The sequence below is a fragment of the Symphodus melops genome, assembly GCF_947650265.1.
Source record: "Symphodus melops genome assembly, chromosome: 19".
In the NCBI taxonomy this organism is placed as follows: domain Eukaryota; kingdom Metazoa; phylum Chordata; class Actinopteri; order Labriformes; family Labridae; genus Symphodus; species Symphodus melops.
In genome coordinates this window covers 10,914,221-10,932,013 of record NC_136709.1, presented here as the reverse complement: position 1 = coordinate 10,932,013, position 17,793 = coordinate 10,914,221, and the positions used below count along the sequence as shown (strand labels likewise).

Below are 17,793 nucleotides of genomic sequence, written 5' to 3'. Positions count from 1 at the left end.
TTAGGGGCATGGCTATCTAAAAAAAATAAATTGGAGACTATTAGGCCTCAAAGGCTACATCCAAGTCTTATTGTCTTTGGTTTGAATAAAGAATGTAACGTAGCTGACTAGCCAAACGACAGTTACCAAGCTTGATTCATGTTGACCTCTGCTAGACTCACACTGTCCACGTCCCATTTTTTTGTGTTGATACTGTCAGCTCAAACTCTAACTAAGGCAGGTTTTAGAGAGGATGCGTCAAAACAGCTAGCTATGTTAGCTTGTTTCATTGCGGTTTATTCTTTTGTCAAAAGTCAGCAGAGTCAAGAGGGCTTTGCGTTGGTCATATGAACTCAAAACAAAAGCAGACTTCTTTTTTTTTAATGCTGGTTGCCAGTTGCTCAACTTCTCCTTATAATCCCAGTAAATCTCTTTTTAAATGTGCATGAATCTGATCCTTTATTTTGTACACTGTTTATGGTGTAGTGCTCTGCCGTTTGAGGCCAGCAGCAGTGGAGGTCAGACTCTATTTTGAGGCTAAGTGGTAATGACTCAGTGGAAGTCCTCATACTGTTAGCACAATGCTGCTTTTTCTCAAGAAGGAGTGGATATTGGAAACAGACAAAAGTAACATCATGAAGTTATAAGAAAGAATGTAAAGAAGGAAGATTCGCTTATTTTTCCATCTGTGTCTCTGATATAATTTTATATGTCATTACATTTGGCTCAACATCTCACTTGTCTGACAGCAAGTAGAAGCAGAACTTCATTTAAGATATTTGGAATTTCACTAAGAAATGTTTTTTTTCATCATTTTGACTACATCAAAGTCATCAAACATGGCATGAGACCAATCCATTTTTACTTCTAACGAAGAAATGATCCAATGCTTTAAACATTTACTGAGGGAGTCTCACGTGCAGGACTCTTGGTAAGGTCTACTTCTTCTCGTTGGACTCTCCCTGCGTTCTGTCTATGTGACTATGATTTATGAGCATGGGTCAGGATACTGCGAAAAAAAAACTCTGGCACCACCTGAAGATAGATGCTTCCCCTCTGTCAGAAGGACAAAAGAGCTCATTCTCCACATTACAACAGAATCTCAACTGCTAAACAACTCTGTTTTGATTTTTAAGATGATTTAGTATATGTCATAGAGTCCTAATCTCTTTGTGATGTTTTTTATCGTCTCAAAATTGTCTTCACTGCTGGGACTTTCCCTTACAGATCATAAAACTAAGTGATGGAGAAAGCTAAAAAAAAAAACATGATCTTGTGTCCGTCTGTTGAGGATCTCTCTACTTTGATTGTATAAACTTTCCACTATGTTGTATAAACTGTTGGTCTTTCCTTCACCAGTGTCCCTCCATCCGTCTTTGGTGAATGTTCACATCCAGCACCCTCCAGAGGCAGAAGTACAAATCCACCAAGTAGCTCGGGTCCAGCCTGGACAGAGACTGGCCAGCACAGAGGGGGTTCACTCTGTCCAACAGCGCTCCCAGCCTGGGAATGGGCATGAAACACACTCTAATGGAAATGGGAATGGGAATGGCCACGCCAGACCACATAACCGACAGAACGGACATGTGGGAAGATGCTTTCAGGAAACAGTTGATGGACAGGTATTGTGTTAAAACGTTAAAGCACACTTTGTTCGCTGTCATCATTTGCTGATTTAAGCCACTTGGAGTATCCTTCCTCTTCATAGGTGTTGAAACAAGTCGAGTAAATGTGTTGTGTCACCAAAGGTTACAGATCTAAATCTTACAGTCCAGGCACCCTCTGTGATACCGGTTCTCTCGATGCAGAAGTGGCTCTGTGGCCATGATTTATGAAATGTGGAACATTTATGAGCTTTGACCACACTTGCCGTCTCATGTTCTCTGACAAAACATGTGATGTGTTTGGGTATGTTCAGAGATCAAAGGTTAGGCCTGAAAACCAGTACAATATGGTTGTCAGTGTCTCTCAAAAGGGAAGGCTTTCATGGTCACAGAAAGCACATACAGTACTACAAATGTATTCTTGCATGGGCAGAATGAGGTATTGACATCACAACAGAACTGATTCAAAGGAGTGCAGTAAGAAAAAGTAATAGGGGCATGACTTTGGCTAATCTGAGACTTTAAGACATCTCTATACTGCATCATAATCGACTTAAAGCCTTAAGGTTTGCACTCCCAACAACAATTTTATCTGTGGTGAATTCTCTTTTTCCAGTGCTATTCCTCAAACAAGTTTGTTTGTTCTGAAGTGCAGCTCCCTCTTCCTACTCTAGTTTCATAGAGAGCCTGAAACTAAAGCTTCCAGGTTAAATGAGCTACCCAGGGGGAAAAAAAGGAACATAGAAAAGCTTTTCCCTCTTCTCCTGCCAATGTGCCAGTTCAGTGTTCTCCAGAAGAATGCCTCTCTGTTGCCTTTTTAATTTCATAAATCTCCGTTGGCCAAAAAATCCAATAAGTAAGGTCTGATAGGAATCTGTCTTCACAATTAGCCAAGTGCCTAAATGAGGCACGCGAGGCGGTTCATGGCAGGTCTTGAGACTTGTGTATATCTTTGTCCATTTAACGAGTCTCAGATGTGTCTGGTTCTGTGTGTCCTTGCAGATAGGTATACATGCACGCTCTGACACAAACACACTGAAAAGCTATGTCCCTGCCAAGGAACACACATTTGCATGCAAAGAAGCATGCATGCACAAACATGTACTCATTTTCAATACTTTTTCGATGTAACACAGATGTGTGTTGTTGTAGTGTGGCAAGCCTCTGCCAGGACTTACCAAACAGGATGATTGCTGTGGAAGTGTGGGCGCCTCCTGGGGTCTTAACAAGTGCCAAAAATGTCCAACCAAACCAGGTAAGCCCTCCTGAGGGAAACCATCATATCCGAGCAATTTTGTGTTACTTTCTGTTCCATTACATGCTTAAATCTAATCTATTTCTAATCCAGTCTAATTCTGGTGGAATTAATTTCTGTTGGGCCTGTGGTATGTTGATCTCTTGGTATTCTTGTTCTGTTATTCATATTGGTTCAAAACAACAAGACCCAGCTGGACTTCTCTTTCATAGTGCCGTATATTAAGGGGATTAGAAAATGATGCCTGCTATATCCCTTTGCAGACGTTTTTTCATGTTAGGTAATGTTACAGCCTTCGTAGGCCTTAACATTTTCTCTTACATCACACACAGGGTGGGAGGCTAATATTCTTCTTTAATGCCATACTGCTGTGTTCCAGATTAAATGTCCAATGAATGTAGAAATCTCACAAACTATTGGCATTAATATACTTTAAAGAAAAACACATTTGGATATTGATAAACCAATTAACCAAAATGTCATTGGGACATTTATCGAGTAGAAACTGCATATTCAATAACCAGTTAGTTAGTAACCCTAAGACCACATCTATTGCCACTATTAAACCGCTTCCTTACTTACATTGATGTCGGATTGGAAAACTATCGTATCAAACAATAATATCAAGAGTTCATGGTAACTTTCAGCCAACTCCTAGCCAACAATAATGTAATCTAGGAAGTGACTGCATGCTAAAGACAGAGCACTTATACCAAATAATGATGTTGGAGAAAAAAAGCCATGGTGAATAATTGAGCCTATTCATACTGACTGAAGGTGATTAAAAACATCTTCATTAGTCTTAAAGTCTTCTCAAGGTGGCTCTGTGGCCCGCCCATGTAATTATCCGGTTGTAAAATTAAACGGTTTTTGCTTCAATATAACCCAAACCAGGACACAAATGAAAACACATTTAGCCTACAGACGAAAGCCTGGCAGGAGTGCCACCCACCCTGTGGGAGAATTGAGCCAATGTCGGCATGAAAAGAGTGAGAAAATGATCAACCACAGTGCTGCTTCCCACCCAGAGCTGCGGTAGGTTTGAGAAACGGCAGCAGGGTGGTTGAACGCCGACAGGCTGGTTGGGTGGTGACACCCTTTACTGTAAATGAGTACTCTTAACAAGCCTGACAGCATTGTGTGTCTTTTGGAGGCACAGTTATGCCTGAGGAGATGGTGCAGGACTCTGCTATTAGGGCCTTATGTAGAGCATGTTTTGGTAGCAAATGAGGACACTGTTTTTTTTCCCCCAGCCCTTTACATGCAGTCTTATTACAGTGATACCTGCTGATGTCAATGCCTGTTTAATGTCTAACCTGACCTCAATCAGAAGCAGACATCATCTTTCCCTGCCTCTCTATCTCTCAGCATGTCAGGCTCTGCTGCTCTTCCTTACTCCTCAGTAAGATCTCTTTTGGTTCCCATGTGTTTTTCTGCTCCCTTCTTTGATGTTTAAAGGAGAAGCAGAGCTCAATACCCCGTTTTCAGGATGTTTCAGAGGGGGGTGGCTTACTGTACAGTAGGTTACGTGCAAGCAGAGTAAGAAGTGAATATGGAAGAGAGGAAAAATTAAGTCAAGATAAGGCAATTTACTGTTTCCCAGAAGTCTTGGAGGTAGCTTTAATAAGAGAAATGCTTTGAATTCCTCAGGAGTGTTATTGTTCTGAGTTTAGACACTTGGCTGGATCTTTCAGATGCATTCCCGAATTTCTGGCTTAGATTTATACCTATGTGCATGACAGGAGTTATATACAACCTAGAGACAGCAGGCCCTGAAATATTCGGCTGTTCCTTTTTCCATCGTCAGTGGGTCATTTGACGGCTGGAAGTGTGAGGAAAAGTCATAACGCTGTATAAGAGTCTCTTGTGTCTTTTGTTGAGTATGTGATAATGATGTCATGAAAGCCCAGTTTGAATAAAAGGGTGTAACATTACCATCATTCAGTTTATGGCTGGTTTCGTAGCCTTGCTACTTCATTTATTTTATTACATTTATAGATGATGACAGCATCAGCAGACTTTGATAAATATAGTTTGGTTTTGAGACAGGATTTCAGTATCAATTTTCTTCCTGGATTTACCTCAGATATCTCTATTTTCCTATTCTAGATCCATTCTACATCGATCACATTGTCAGTATATTTGACCTTTATAGACTGATAATCAGCACAGGAGTTTATACAAATAATTCAGACTCATGAGTTATGTCTGTTTCAGCAGTCTGGCTGTGTTTCTTTGTAATTATTTTTTTAGTTTCTGCGCTTCTGACGGCATTATATAACTGGTTATAATTTCATACTATACACCGAGGACTTTATGTCACTGTTGTTGAAATAAAGGAGGAGATTATTATTATTAAGTTATGTGTCTGTGTGTATGTGAATGAAGGCTGACGTTATTGAGGCACAAATGCCAGCGTGTCCTGTCACAGTGGGAGCCAAAGCCTTTAGGAGCCAGTGCCTTTAAAAGTTACATGCTGAGGATTCCTGGGTGGTAATGAGATCCAGACCGACCAGAACAGGCTGCAGTCAGCTCTGGTTCTGATGATGAGGTGGAGTCGTAAAAAGTCCTGACTACACTCTGTTTGAATTTGAGACTTGTTCAATCTGGGATTGTAAGTCCTGATAGGTACTGATGTAAAGATGGTTTAAACTCTCCTTGAATATGAGCGCTTACCAGTGACTTGTTGAGTGGAGTGGAAAAGAGGATGCACTTTGGGTATGCAAGTGACTCAACACTTGATTTTAACAGGGAAAAGAACAAACTGACTACTGGATAGTTGTTTGTAAATCCACAACAATAAGACTTTTTTTTAACCAATAGTGATGCTAAATTATAAATGGTAGAATTCACTGATTAAAAATATTAAAGCCAATATGGTACATTCTTAAACTTGATTGACAATTACCATATTGTACAATATGTTTGCACCAACTTCTCATCTATCTGATTAAATTTAACATCATTTTACAATTCATGCAGACTGTTAATCAGTATGCTCTTTGTCACAAGCTGCAGACAGTGCTTAGAGAGTTTTAAACTGTAAGCTTGAAGTGCACACTTTTCATCGTACAAATGATTTGCTGGATGAAATGATCTGAAGAAAAAAAAACAAAAAGGTGCATACCAGAAAAAATACACCAATACTAAGGTATCTGTGATAGGCCAATATTTGCAACGTATTTATTGGCTTGATGATTATCTCTCTAATAGACTTAAATCCAACTCATCGCTTGACGGACAGTAAACATTTTAAAGTAACCTAATGGTAATACAGTATCAGCTACATTTTCGTTGTCAAATGGAATTCCGTCAAAGCACAAGCTTGTCTCCTCAGCGGTTAGTGCATCCAATTAAACAACAGTTTTTGTTTTAAAGAAAAAAAGAAACAGGTCAAAACAGATGGCACCAGAGTTTGGAACCTTTGACATAGTGTGCATTAATATAGGAAGCCTGTCTTGCACGCGAGGTTGGTTGTTCTACTGGTGTGTGATGTCATGTGAAATTAGCTAATCGAGAGTAACTCTCAGTAGCAGATGCTCTGGGCAGTTGTTAGCTAAGACTAAAAAGGGGACTAGCCTCTTGTTCCAAGGGTGAAGGAGATACAGAAGTGACTTAGACCAGCACATATGAAAGTCCAACAGGAGGAGACATCTGGTTATTCAAAGAAGTTTGACTGAATAAAAGTTGATTGGCAAATATATCCCCTCTATTTATTTATCCCCCCCAGTATACATTGTTCCCATTATATGTTCTCAATAGCCAGTCTAAAGTATTCTTCAATGCAGTATGATGAGTTGATTTTGTAATGGTGTGAATATGAATGCCTTTTAGAGTTCAGTACATGATAAAGAAGGATTTACTTAAAGGGGTGTGAATTAGGGATGTTCCTTGCAACTAACCTGTCAATTAAATGCACATTCTGATTTGCCACCAAGTCTGAAGTTAAGAAACACTCAGAAATCAGTCAAACTGAGCACAATTTATTTAACACGGCTAAACACAGGATTGCAGCATCGAAGGCTAAACAATGTAAGACTGCTTTGTAACTGTTGCTATTGTTAGCAGTGCTAACACCACCAGCCCTTGGTCCCCCTCACAGGTAGAAATCCAATTGCCTGTTTTGGTTAACCAGTCAAGCAGTTGTAAGCCTTTAAGGACACATTTATTTCAGTAAAGTTTTTCGGAGGTTCCAGAGCCTTAGACCAAGGCCACTCGCTATGGACTCAGTCTGACCTATATTTTACCACTGGCATGACTCTGTATAATTGTGCTGGCAGCTCTTTCCTCACTGTAAGTTTCACAGCTAATAAAATCCCAAAAGCTATTTGTCTCTGCATCTGTCATTGCTGGGCAGATTCCCTCTCTGTGCCTCTTCCCGTCTGCAATGCTGGTAGGCTTCCCAGGGAGCCGGAGCAGACATCCCTTGGGCCCAAAGTAATCTCCACACCCACAGGAGCTTTGGCTACCTTCTCATCTGCCTTCTAGGGTCATCAAGGTCTTTATGACATCACTGCTCTGATGCTGCCTTTGCCCCGCCTTCTATTTCACCTCTATCTGTAGGAGCTGTCTGCCTGTTGGGCTCCCCCCTCTCTCTCTGTAATAAGGACATTATCATTCATGAGGTTTGGATCAATAATGTCAGATGAGGCAAAGAAGGAGGGGTCCCAAACAGCTCCATGACTTCCAGATCTTCCCATATGAACTCATCCCTCCCAAATCCCCCATCGATCCCCTAGCCAGTTGATCTGACGTTCATTTCCAGGCCAAATCTTGCACTTATTACTTTTTATTAGCGCTGATCAAACGTGAACACTTGTTAATGACCAAGAAAAACCAGAGATGCATGACTTTTCCTCTGAACTATACAGCTAGAGAACAGATGCATTGGAACAGCTCCAAAGCAGCTCTGCATGGTGATTATAAGATAGAGACGTTATGTATCATTGACAGCGTTTGATTCATTGATGTTGACTTAGTTTATCCCTTCACAACTAGAACGATGGAATTCATTATCCAGGCAGCATTGTGGCCAATCAGGACTGAGCAGACCTAACCGCTATGAGAAGTAAATCCAAGTTGGAAGCATATGGATGCAAAGGTTGTGTTGAATTTCTTAATAGGATACAAGCTAAGTGAAGCACATATTTATTGGTAATGTACCATGGCATGCCTTCTTTTGGAAACTAGCCCAGGTGGAAAATATTCCACTGTGAATTGAAGATTATAGAGGAATGTGGATCTGTTTTAAATGTGTTTGATGCGGGTTTCATTCCCATCAGCAACTTGGAGAAGGGCGTTAAACAGAATTGTCAAACTACAAACAGAGATGTTTAGTTTCCTATTTCCGTGAGTCGAAACAATGGAAAGTGTGTTAGGAGTAAAGATTTTGAGTCACAGAAAATTTAATTATCTCTTCATCAAAGCCTTTAACTTGCTGCATCACATTTGCCTCCCGATGATAGTGTCAAAGTTATATGACACAGATTGACAGCCAAGACTGATACTTGGTTTAGCAAATACGGTATCTTTTAGCATCTACAATGGTTCGGGGTCAATATCTCTAGAAGAGGAATATTGATATTAGACTAATAGTTTCTCACAGATCAGCCTTGCCTCAGTATTAAGGACACCTTTTTCTACAGGGCACTCGATAAAGGGGGGGTTGCCAAGGAGACCTTTTTAATGCAAAAATGGCCCTGGTAAAGATTTGTTTATTTCAAATCAAGCATTGGCTCAAAGGCCAAGAAGGGATGGCTCAAATGAAACCCTCCAAAGTGATGAAAAAGCTAATTGCTTGTGGTTTTTTTCAGTGAAAACTGTTTGTATTGTGACAAAATGACAGTAAAGTGCGAGAACATGACCTCTGCTAACTGTGCTTTGTTTGAAGTTGGTTTTTAACCTATGGAAAGACCTGAAATGGAATGCAAACTAAGACTGTTTACTGTGCCTTTCCTGCGGGTGGTATCAATCCGTCCTCATTCCTGTCTGCTACGTGTTGCCAGCCAGTAAAGGGTTGATGCCAAACACAAAGCCTCCTCCCATTCAGGTCCCTGGAGAAAGTAGTGAAGAGCTCTGAACTCTGTGATTTATGGACCAGACCTCTCAATCATCTTTGAAGATCAGTCTCCGGGCCGGGTGGTCTACAGAGTAATTCTTACAAATGAGCAATTCAAGCTTTCGGTTCTACAGAGGAGACCATTTATTTCAACCTCTATACTTTCTCAGCCTCCTGTCTGGTCTTCTCTTTGTGTCTAATTTTGCATAAACCTTCTTTTCATTTGAATACGCTCAGCAGCATCCTGCATGGACAAAATTGTACTTTTATGTAAAAGAAAAACAATATCAAAGTGACTAATTCAAATTCTTTTTTTTCGACTTCACCAACAATGAGGAAGCTCCAACAAATCTGGATTATACTTTTGGGTCAGGGACTTAGGGCAAATATTGTTGAACAGTTGGCAGTTGAATGAAAACACAACTGAATGGAGATGGACAATAAATGTGTTTGGGGGAGACAAAGTCTTTTGTTGAACAGGCTTAAATGGATCGACAACAGTCGGCAGGTTCTGTCTGTAGCCTCAGTAGATACAGACCAGCCTTGGTCTACAGTCTCTGTAACCATGGGTGACACTAATGATGCACAGCTTGAGCTTACTCTTGCAAGCCACTGCCTGTGTTACTCTGTTTTACAACACAAATGGTTGTAGCACAGAAACATCATTAAATCCACATGGAAACTGTTTGTTCCTTTTTTTGTACATTTTTTATTATAAAACAAAGCTGTCACTGATTTTAGTTCCAGTTTTCACCTAAAAAATAGTCTCATTCTCGGTATTCAGCGGTCAACAAGGAAGTCAAGATTCTGTACCTTTCAAAAGTACCCAACAGAAAAAACCTGTATGTTGAGTTACTGCAGCTGATTTTTAACCCTTACTTCTTACAAGTTTCCCAATGGGAACAATCAAATCTATTATGAAAAATGATGAGCTATGATGAAAACCAGTTTACGAATCAAATTAGGAAATGTTGTGTAAAGCCTGTCAAATTAGATCCTTTAGTGAAAGTTAACTGGTCTGAACATGTTCTGTAAATGTGTCTGTATATAGAAAGATACAAACTGCTCATCTCTATTAACGTCTCTGTGATGTTTCTTATGTAATATGGTACTTTATCATATTTCTCAAGACAATTTCAAGAGAATCAACATGTTAAAGTGAGCTGTCTCTTAGCTTAATGTTGAAGCTGTTAGTAACTGCAGTGATCCTCACCTTCCTGCTAAAAAGCTTTATTGAGACACCCGGACCTCCCCCACTGAGCTCTCCTTGGCATGTGCGCCCTGCTGTCGCTCAGGCCAGACTTTCCCTGATCCTCTCGCTGCAGGAGGGCATGCCCACCGCCCTACCACAACAACTCATTACTCAGAAACTTTGAAATGGGGATTAGGAGGGTGCAGAGGAAGATAGACAGACAGAAAGGAACAGGGCCGTCGATTTGACACAATTCGCCCCTTTTACCCATTGCCCCCTTCAAGCTGACCCACTTCAGCTTTGTCAACCCTCAGGTACATTGACCTGGCCTGGTCCACTGGGTCACAGCAGGACCAAAACATAACTCAGCGTCTAGGGCGGTGTTCCCAGACAGCCTCTATGTGGCAAACATTCCAGCCACCCCTGGGAAAATGACACAAACCTGTGAAAGATTGCTGGGTGTTGTTGTGACTGTATTTATTTACAGAATTTCTGAGTTCGTTATCTTTTATCTTTTAAAGGCTAACAGAGTATTTCTAGCAACCAGCCTTCACATTTTACGAATGGGTTCGATGTTGCTTTTACTCTTTGGTGGCATATGCATTTGTCGAGGAAAAACTGTTCCCCCTCTCCCACAACACTTTGCCAGGGTAGGAGATATGTTTTCTTTGCTGGCAAGGTGTGATCATAGTTTATTTAATTCGTCATCTGTTTAAAACTCTTTGTCACTGTGTCAGCGAGTTAAGATCAATTGATATACTTTGGTAAAACCATTTATTATTGATATTATTTCTGGCTATGGTGTACACCCAAAGATGTCATCACTGTAATTTGTTTCTTTAAAGGTCTGGGGTGTGAGGATAATGTTGGAGATCATGATGATTATGATGCAAGTAAGACGAAATGAAGTTGGGGTTTTTTTTTCGTATTGGAAAGGTGAAAATGCCTATCTTCTTGAACGTTAAAAGTCTCGAGGGTAAGCTACGGCATGACCAACTTCGATGTACAAATACTGCCAAAAATGTAATGAACTCTTGTCAGAAACAAAGTGTGTTTTGTTCTAAAAGAGCAGATATAGACATGATAAGTCTGGTTCTATCATCATTGCAATAAGTTTGATTTATGGCAGATATTTGAGCAGTGAGTGGGAAACCGTTCCATCACAACACATTTTGTTGTCATCAGGGTCTTTTTCACCTGAAACATGATAAAAAGGAAAATTCTTCATATTAGTTTATGTCATAAAAAGATGTGCTGCCAATAATCACCCTGGTTCAAAAACCTAGACAACCGAATTTCTCTTTCTTCTGTAAATCACACAGATACACACTCAAACACTAACAGAGACTTTATCTTCGCCATTTGAAAGTTACACTGACCCATCGGTACACTTAATGGAGAATGCTGGATCTTGATTGGATGCTGAATGAGTAAAGAGATAAGAGATGTGCTGAGGCCTCTGTAGCTTTGGAGACACGGGGACATTAACAGATAAACTTTGTTGTTGACTGCAGCACTTCTGTGATTCTCTAGTGTTCGTGCCTGATGCAAACTCCATCCATCCTCCTAACCCTAACCATCCATTCTTTCTTTAACAAAAACAATTAGTTTTTCTTCATAGTTTAAAGCATTGGTTTCTAGTTTTAAGTAAATCTGCACTGTGGCTTATGATAAAGGTCATGGCTGTCACATAGGTTTCCTCAACAAATTTATGATGTAAGAACATCCTTCATCTGTCCCTTGGGGTTGTGGAGAGTTATTGGTGATGTGATTATTAATGACGTTGAGTGCTGGTTGGCAGTGCTGTCTTATAAATGTGGTTGACAGGGATCAATTTCCATACACTCACTCTGGGGTCCCACAGGGACCAGCTGTGGGTCCCCTCATTTTTCTTCTTGCCAAGATGTTCACATCTGTAAGTTATATGGACTCCTCCTAAAGCTGTGCTTCTCTTCTCGATTTGTGAGTAATGCTTTGTGAATGAGCACTGTAAGATCATCTCAAGGCTGGACTTTCTCTTTTTGTTTGCAGCTTATGCAGTGATTGCAAATGGACAAGTGGAATGTTCCAAAGGCTTTAAGAGGATGAATCTCACACACTGTCAAGGTAAGCTTCAAATTATGATAAAGAATATGTAGAGTTCACTATGTTGTAAATGTTATTGTATGATTTTACTCACTTTAAAATGTAAAGTTCAGCCTTCCTGTTAAAAAAACACACATTAAATGAAATGTAATGGCATATATGTGATAAAAACTTACTGCCCACATGTTTCCATGCTTTCATAGACCCCTCAGGACCTCTATAAAAGTATTCATAGCTGCACGTCTGGCCCCTATGGGAACCAGGTCAAGACTACAATTAGCCTTGGCCCGGGGTCAGAGTTCAGCAGCCAATAAGCACCTGGGGTTGCTGTTTTAATTGGTCTTTTGGGTTCTGAGTGGAGAGTGGTAGGTTGGGCTGTGATTGTGGTAAATGTGGCTCTCCATAAATTTGGAAAAAAAGCTTGAGTTGGAGACCTGTTTGTTGCTCAGACTCTCTAAATATGCCAGCAGAAGAAACCACCATGTCTGCCAGCTCACCCTGCCGTCTGTATGTAAAAACAAACGCGGCTTGTTGCTGAACACAAACTGTATTTTCATGACGCAGTAACCACCCACCATGTCAACCCTGCAGACAGCCTTTCTCTTGAGAATTCAGACTATTTGTATGTGTTGGTGATACAAATACAGATGCCTGTATTAAAGGACATGAGCAAATAAACGCCAGCAGAAAGACGCTGGAAAAACATACAACTTAATCTGTGAACAAGGCAAATGATTCTGACACTCACACCAACAAAATGAAGCTTTTCTGACAGTCTACTCGAGCTGTGTCATTGACTTGATTAATGGTGTCATAATCCAAAGGGCAATGCTTACTGAAGCCTATGGAGTGCAACAACATAACGCTCCAGTGGACAGCTATGACTACATGTATAACAGGCCTCATCCACTAGTTCAGCAAGTTCAACATTTTTTCTAATCTCCACAGTACTATTTGTACATTGACGTTTCAGGTAATGATTGAGCCGGGTAGCGTTTTACATTATTAGAAATACCTAGAAATAGGACACATACGTTTTCCAATAGTGTGTCAACGAGTCGACAAGCGTGGAAATTTATCTTTCTATTATTCAAACTTTTCTCCACTGATTGTTTCAAGATGTTCCTCCATTTCAGTTGCTCATTTTTGGGGTTCTAAAAAGCTGAACTGACAGTTACCCACAATGTTTACTGGAGCATTTTGACATCTCTGTCCCAATCAGCTCCTCCATTCATTAAATCATTTCACATCTTGAAATGGCTGCCATGGAGGCAACATCTAGCTTTTTTCTAAGATTTTGGCAATATCATGATGTTTTTTCAAATTTGCCAAAGTGTGCTTTTAGTTGTTTTTTTGCAGTGGAACTGATCATAGTTTCTCATATTACATTGTAGGCATAATATAACCCTCCTCCTTTGTAATGCTGACCCCTATGACCCTTGCTTCCCAGAGCTATCCGCTGCTTTCTGACTTCAGATTCCTTATCTTCAGAAGCTGCTTCTGAGGAACAGTGTCATATGAATTGGCCATTTGTTTCTTCACTTGTTAGTTAAAAGGCACATAGATGTATAAGTAGTCTCTGTTGTGGGTGGTAAAGTGCTGATGGGAGCAGATCAGATTACTCATCCGCCACTTCAGAGAAGAGATGATGAAAATCTTACATTACCCGTTTAACTTTTTGGATAAACTCAATGAAAGCTACACAAAATCTTAAAACTGTGACATTCATCATATTGATTACTGCCTGTGTCAACAGGTTGAGACATTGATATATTTGGTCATATGACAGGAATGTGCCTATGAAGCTTACTTTTCCTGGTAATTACTGCTTTTGCTGTATTTTATGAATGTTCAGTCCTGTTATTCACAGTTTCTAAATTGATGTTTTTTGGCACAATAGGTCATGTCTGGTTTGAAACTTCCAAAGTAGACATAAGGCTTTCCCTTTTAGCCAATATAGCCAATACATATGACGAGAGTAATGCTGCCAATTTATTTTACAGTGTCCATTAATAAAGCTGCTGGCTGTTCATGAGAAACAGCCACCAGGGGCAAGTGAGGTCACATCATATACTGAATGCAGAATGTTTAACTCTTCAGATGGATTTCAGTCATTAGTAGGCCTATTAGACATAAACACAACCTTTATTTAAAAAAAAAATGGAATTGGGAAAAATTGTACACAGGTACTGTTTGTCAATAAGTGCAGCCAGGCATTCATTCAAAATAGATGTTGAGATTAATACAGGTCATGACAGGTTGTCATGGAAGTATGTTTTAATCCCAATCAACCCACCAAGCAGACTGTAACAATAGCACTAATCTGGGACTCAACCGAACCATGGATTAAAGACCCCATGGGATGAAGGCTGAGCCCAATGCTGACCTGAACTCTGACCAGATAACATGCTGCTTAAACTAAACCCATGTCCCCAAAGTACCTGGGTATGAAATATGGATGTTCCTGACTCTCTGGAGCCAGTGCTGGACACTAACTGGGCCACACAAATAGCAATGTTAGTAGTTTAACTCTATATTTGAGAAGTTTTTGAGTATCCTCGACGTTTTCTGGACCAAAAAGCTTTTCAGTAGATTAGCTGTTTTGTGGATCAAGTTGTGTGGTAGTGTAAAAACAAGATACATTTTCCCACAACAAAGCTGAAGTGCAGCAGAGCATTCTTTTAAGGTCCAAAATCAATCGAAGGATAAGTACAAGAGGCGAGCCGACACTCAGACATGTACCATCATCCATTTGGCGGTGGAAGCATTTAAACCTTGTTGCCCATAACGTCCCTACGACTGGCGATAGAGCTGCAGCTTATTTCACTGCATCCTACAAGTAGCTTGCCCACTTCTGTTGGAAGTTGGAAAACAGTTGGAAAACAGACATGACGTCTTTGGTCTGTTGTATTATCTTCACACTACATGCTTAATCTTTACTCACAGGTTGCTTTGCTGACAAAGAGGCCGAATTGTTTGCATTATGGTGGCTGAAATATGTGCTGCATTATACAAACCAGTTTTAGATGAAAGGAGTTTATTCTGGGGGAAAAGAAAGGGTGCAGAAAGAGAGGACCCAAAAAACAAAGGGCAACTGAGGTTTTAAAGAAGACACAAACAATAAAAAGAACAATCAACTATTCCCTGGGTTTCCATCATTCCACATATTCCCCTTTTTTTTTAACAGCATCCATCTCTTATAAATTAACTTTTTCCAGCAGGAAGTGAAATAACAAAAGAAGAGCAGATTAATTAGAATTGGAAAAAGTTGTGGTGGCAGTCTGTTGGTTTCCAGTTGTCAAAGCAATGAGCAAAGACCTAATGATGTACTACATTTAACACGATAGAACAACAAACTTCGCCTGGTCCCAATGTGACCGCATGACTAAGCGCCTGAAATATGTCCCCCCTATGCTCCTGCCTGGCACATTAAATGCCTGCCTTGCTCCCAGTAGACTTAGGGGCTCAGGAACTGTTGGAGCGCTAAGCAAACTTCACTGGCCACTGTTACACTCCCGCACACTGTTTAGGCCAGACAGAAGGGAAAACTCTGTGACGTTTACTCCTTAACGTAAGTGAGGGATGCTCTGACCTTTTGGATACTGTACAGGAAAGATAGAGTGAGTCTGCCAGACTGTATTAAAGACAAAGTTACCATAAACGAGAGTTTATAATACCCTGCAGTCAGAGGAATACTTGCTTGAGTCTATTTCGCTTTTTATTACTCAGTTTTAATCTGCATTTTCCCTCATATCCCCACACTTCCAAACTTTCAATGTTTCACAACTTTTCTGGGGTGAATTTAAACAAACATCATAGCTGCTCGACATTAAGAAGAAAGGCGCTGTAAACTCACCTTCAAATACAGAAATAAATCGATCTAGTTGCTAATGAATCAATCCCTTTAAGGTTTTATTGGGTGTTTAAAAGACGACTAACCAGACTTTGTGATATTTTCATGATCAAAATGTGTTGTATAACTGATACACATATTTTACAGACATCAACGAGTGCCTGATGCCTGGTCTCTGTAAGAATGCTGAATGTCTCAACACCAAAGGAAGCTTCAGGTGCACATGCAAACCAGGCTTCATGTTGGATGCTGCCAGGAGTCACTGTGTCTGTAAGTATACCCCCCCACACTCGTTTTTCTGGTGTCTGTTCACATTACTTTTTAAATGTGGCCTCTGTCAGAATCCAATAAAGACCAGCAGCTCAAAATGCTTTGAAACAGTTTGGTTACAGAACAACCCATCAAGTTTTACTTGGACATAAGTGTCACCTAAATACTTACAAGGTGTGACACCTCACTGCCCCCCATCCAGTTTTCATAGAGTGCGAGTAAACTGGTACAGAACTGTGACGAGTGTCGCCCAAGAGTGATGTCATTCAGACCTAAGTGTTCAGAATGAGCTCACATTGCAAATATCCAACAACAACAAAAAAAAAAGAAAATAGACTGAATCCGATTTCGAAAAAAAATCCCATGTGCTGCTCAATTTGTCAAAAAGAAATCCGGTCTGAGTGACATACAAGCTAAAATAAAACTTGGATTTCTGTTCCTTTTGCATGCAGGGTGAACATAGCCTAAGATTGGAACATAATTTTGTACTGAAAAATGATGGACATGTTTACTTCTACCTCACAGCGGACAAGGCTGTTTCCGTCCAGAAGGCATTCTGCTACAGATCCCTGTCAGCAGGCACATGCTCCTTGCCACTCACTCAACAAATCACCAAGCAGATTTGCTGCTGTAGCCGTGTGGGAAAAGCCTGGGGCCCTGGCTGTGATCGCTGTCCCCTGCCAGGATCAGGTACCATTGAAAGTGACTCTTCCACTACTTTAAGACTGTTTAAATTCAGACTTGTCTTTTTATCCGTCTGCAGACAGGACCTTCCATTTTTGGTTTTCCTGACTAACTTTTTTTCTGCATTAAATGCTTGTGCAGATATCAAATGTCACATGTAATCTTATGCAAGACCAAGCAATGTTAGTGAAAGGCAAAGGCAAAGAATATTCAACGCCCAGTCACAATTCAGCTCTTTTCCAGGCTTGTAAAGCAGTTCAAAATAACCATATCTGTTTGGAGTGGAAAAGCACCAAAAACATAACAGTTTTCATATTTTGGAGGCTACATAATAGTGGGAGTCAGTCTTGTGTTATCACTCCAACCCTCAGAGACAGAGCCCACTAATAGAGCAGCAAAGCTTTACTGCAGAAATAGCTCAGCCAAGTGAAACATGGGAAGTAGTTGTCATCTTTTTTTTTTTTTCTTTCTTACCGATTTAATCTTCAAAGTCTCTGCGAGAAACAGGCTGGTTTTATGGAGTGTCTGTACAGGCTAGTGATTCATGGGGATTGTCATAGATCAGATATCACAGACATAGACCTCCATGGTGCTGCTCAGCCAGGAATGACACAGTAGACACTCACACAAACACACACATCCTCTGATTATGACTGAGGCTGGCTTTTGTATGGCCTGACAAGCTGTTCGAGCCATGTTCTGAACAAAGCAGCCAGTCCCATTTCTTGTAACTTGGTAACTGGAGCCAGTTGACTTTCAATCCATATTTACCGCGGTTCCTTTAGATGTGGTCCCTGATCATATATAGCCCCA

The 17,793-nt window shown here is 40.4% G+C and overlaps 1 protein-coding gene across 1 annotated transcript in view; it reads left to right on the top strand.

Annotated features, from left to right (window-relative positions):
* The window catches only part of LOC306840365 (latent-transforming growth factor beta-binding protein 2-like), an 87,968-nt gene that overhangs the window by 34,798 nt on the left and 35,377 nt on the right, over window positions 1-17,793 (top strand). Inside the window, exons 7-11 of the mRNA XM_079369597.1 lie at window positions 1,339-1,601; window positions 2,736-2,838; window positions 12,120-12,194; window positions 16,174-16,296; window positions 16,822-16,986. Coding sequence (XP_079225723.1) covers window positions 1,339-1,601; window positions 2,736-2,838; window positions 12,120-12,194; window positions 16,174-16,296; window positions 16,822-16,986 — 729 coding nt within the window. The remainder of the gene's footprint in view (window positions 1-1,338; window positions 1,602-2,735; window positions 2,839-12,119; window positions 12,195-16,173; window positions 16,297-16,821; window positions 16,987-17,793) is intronic.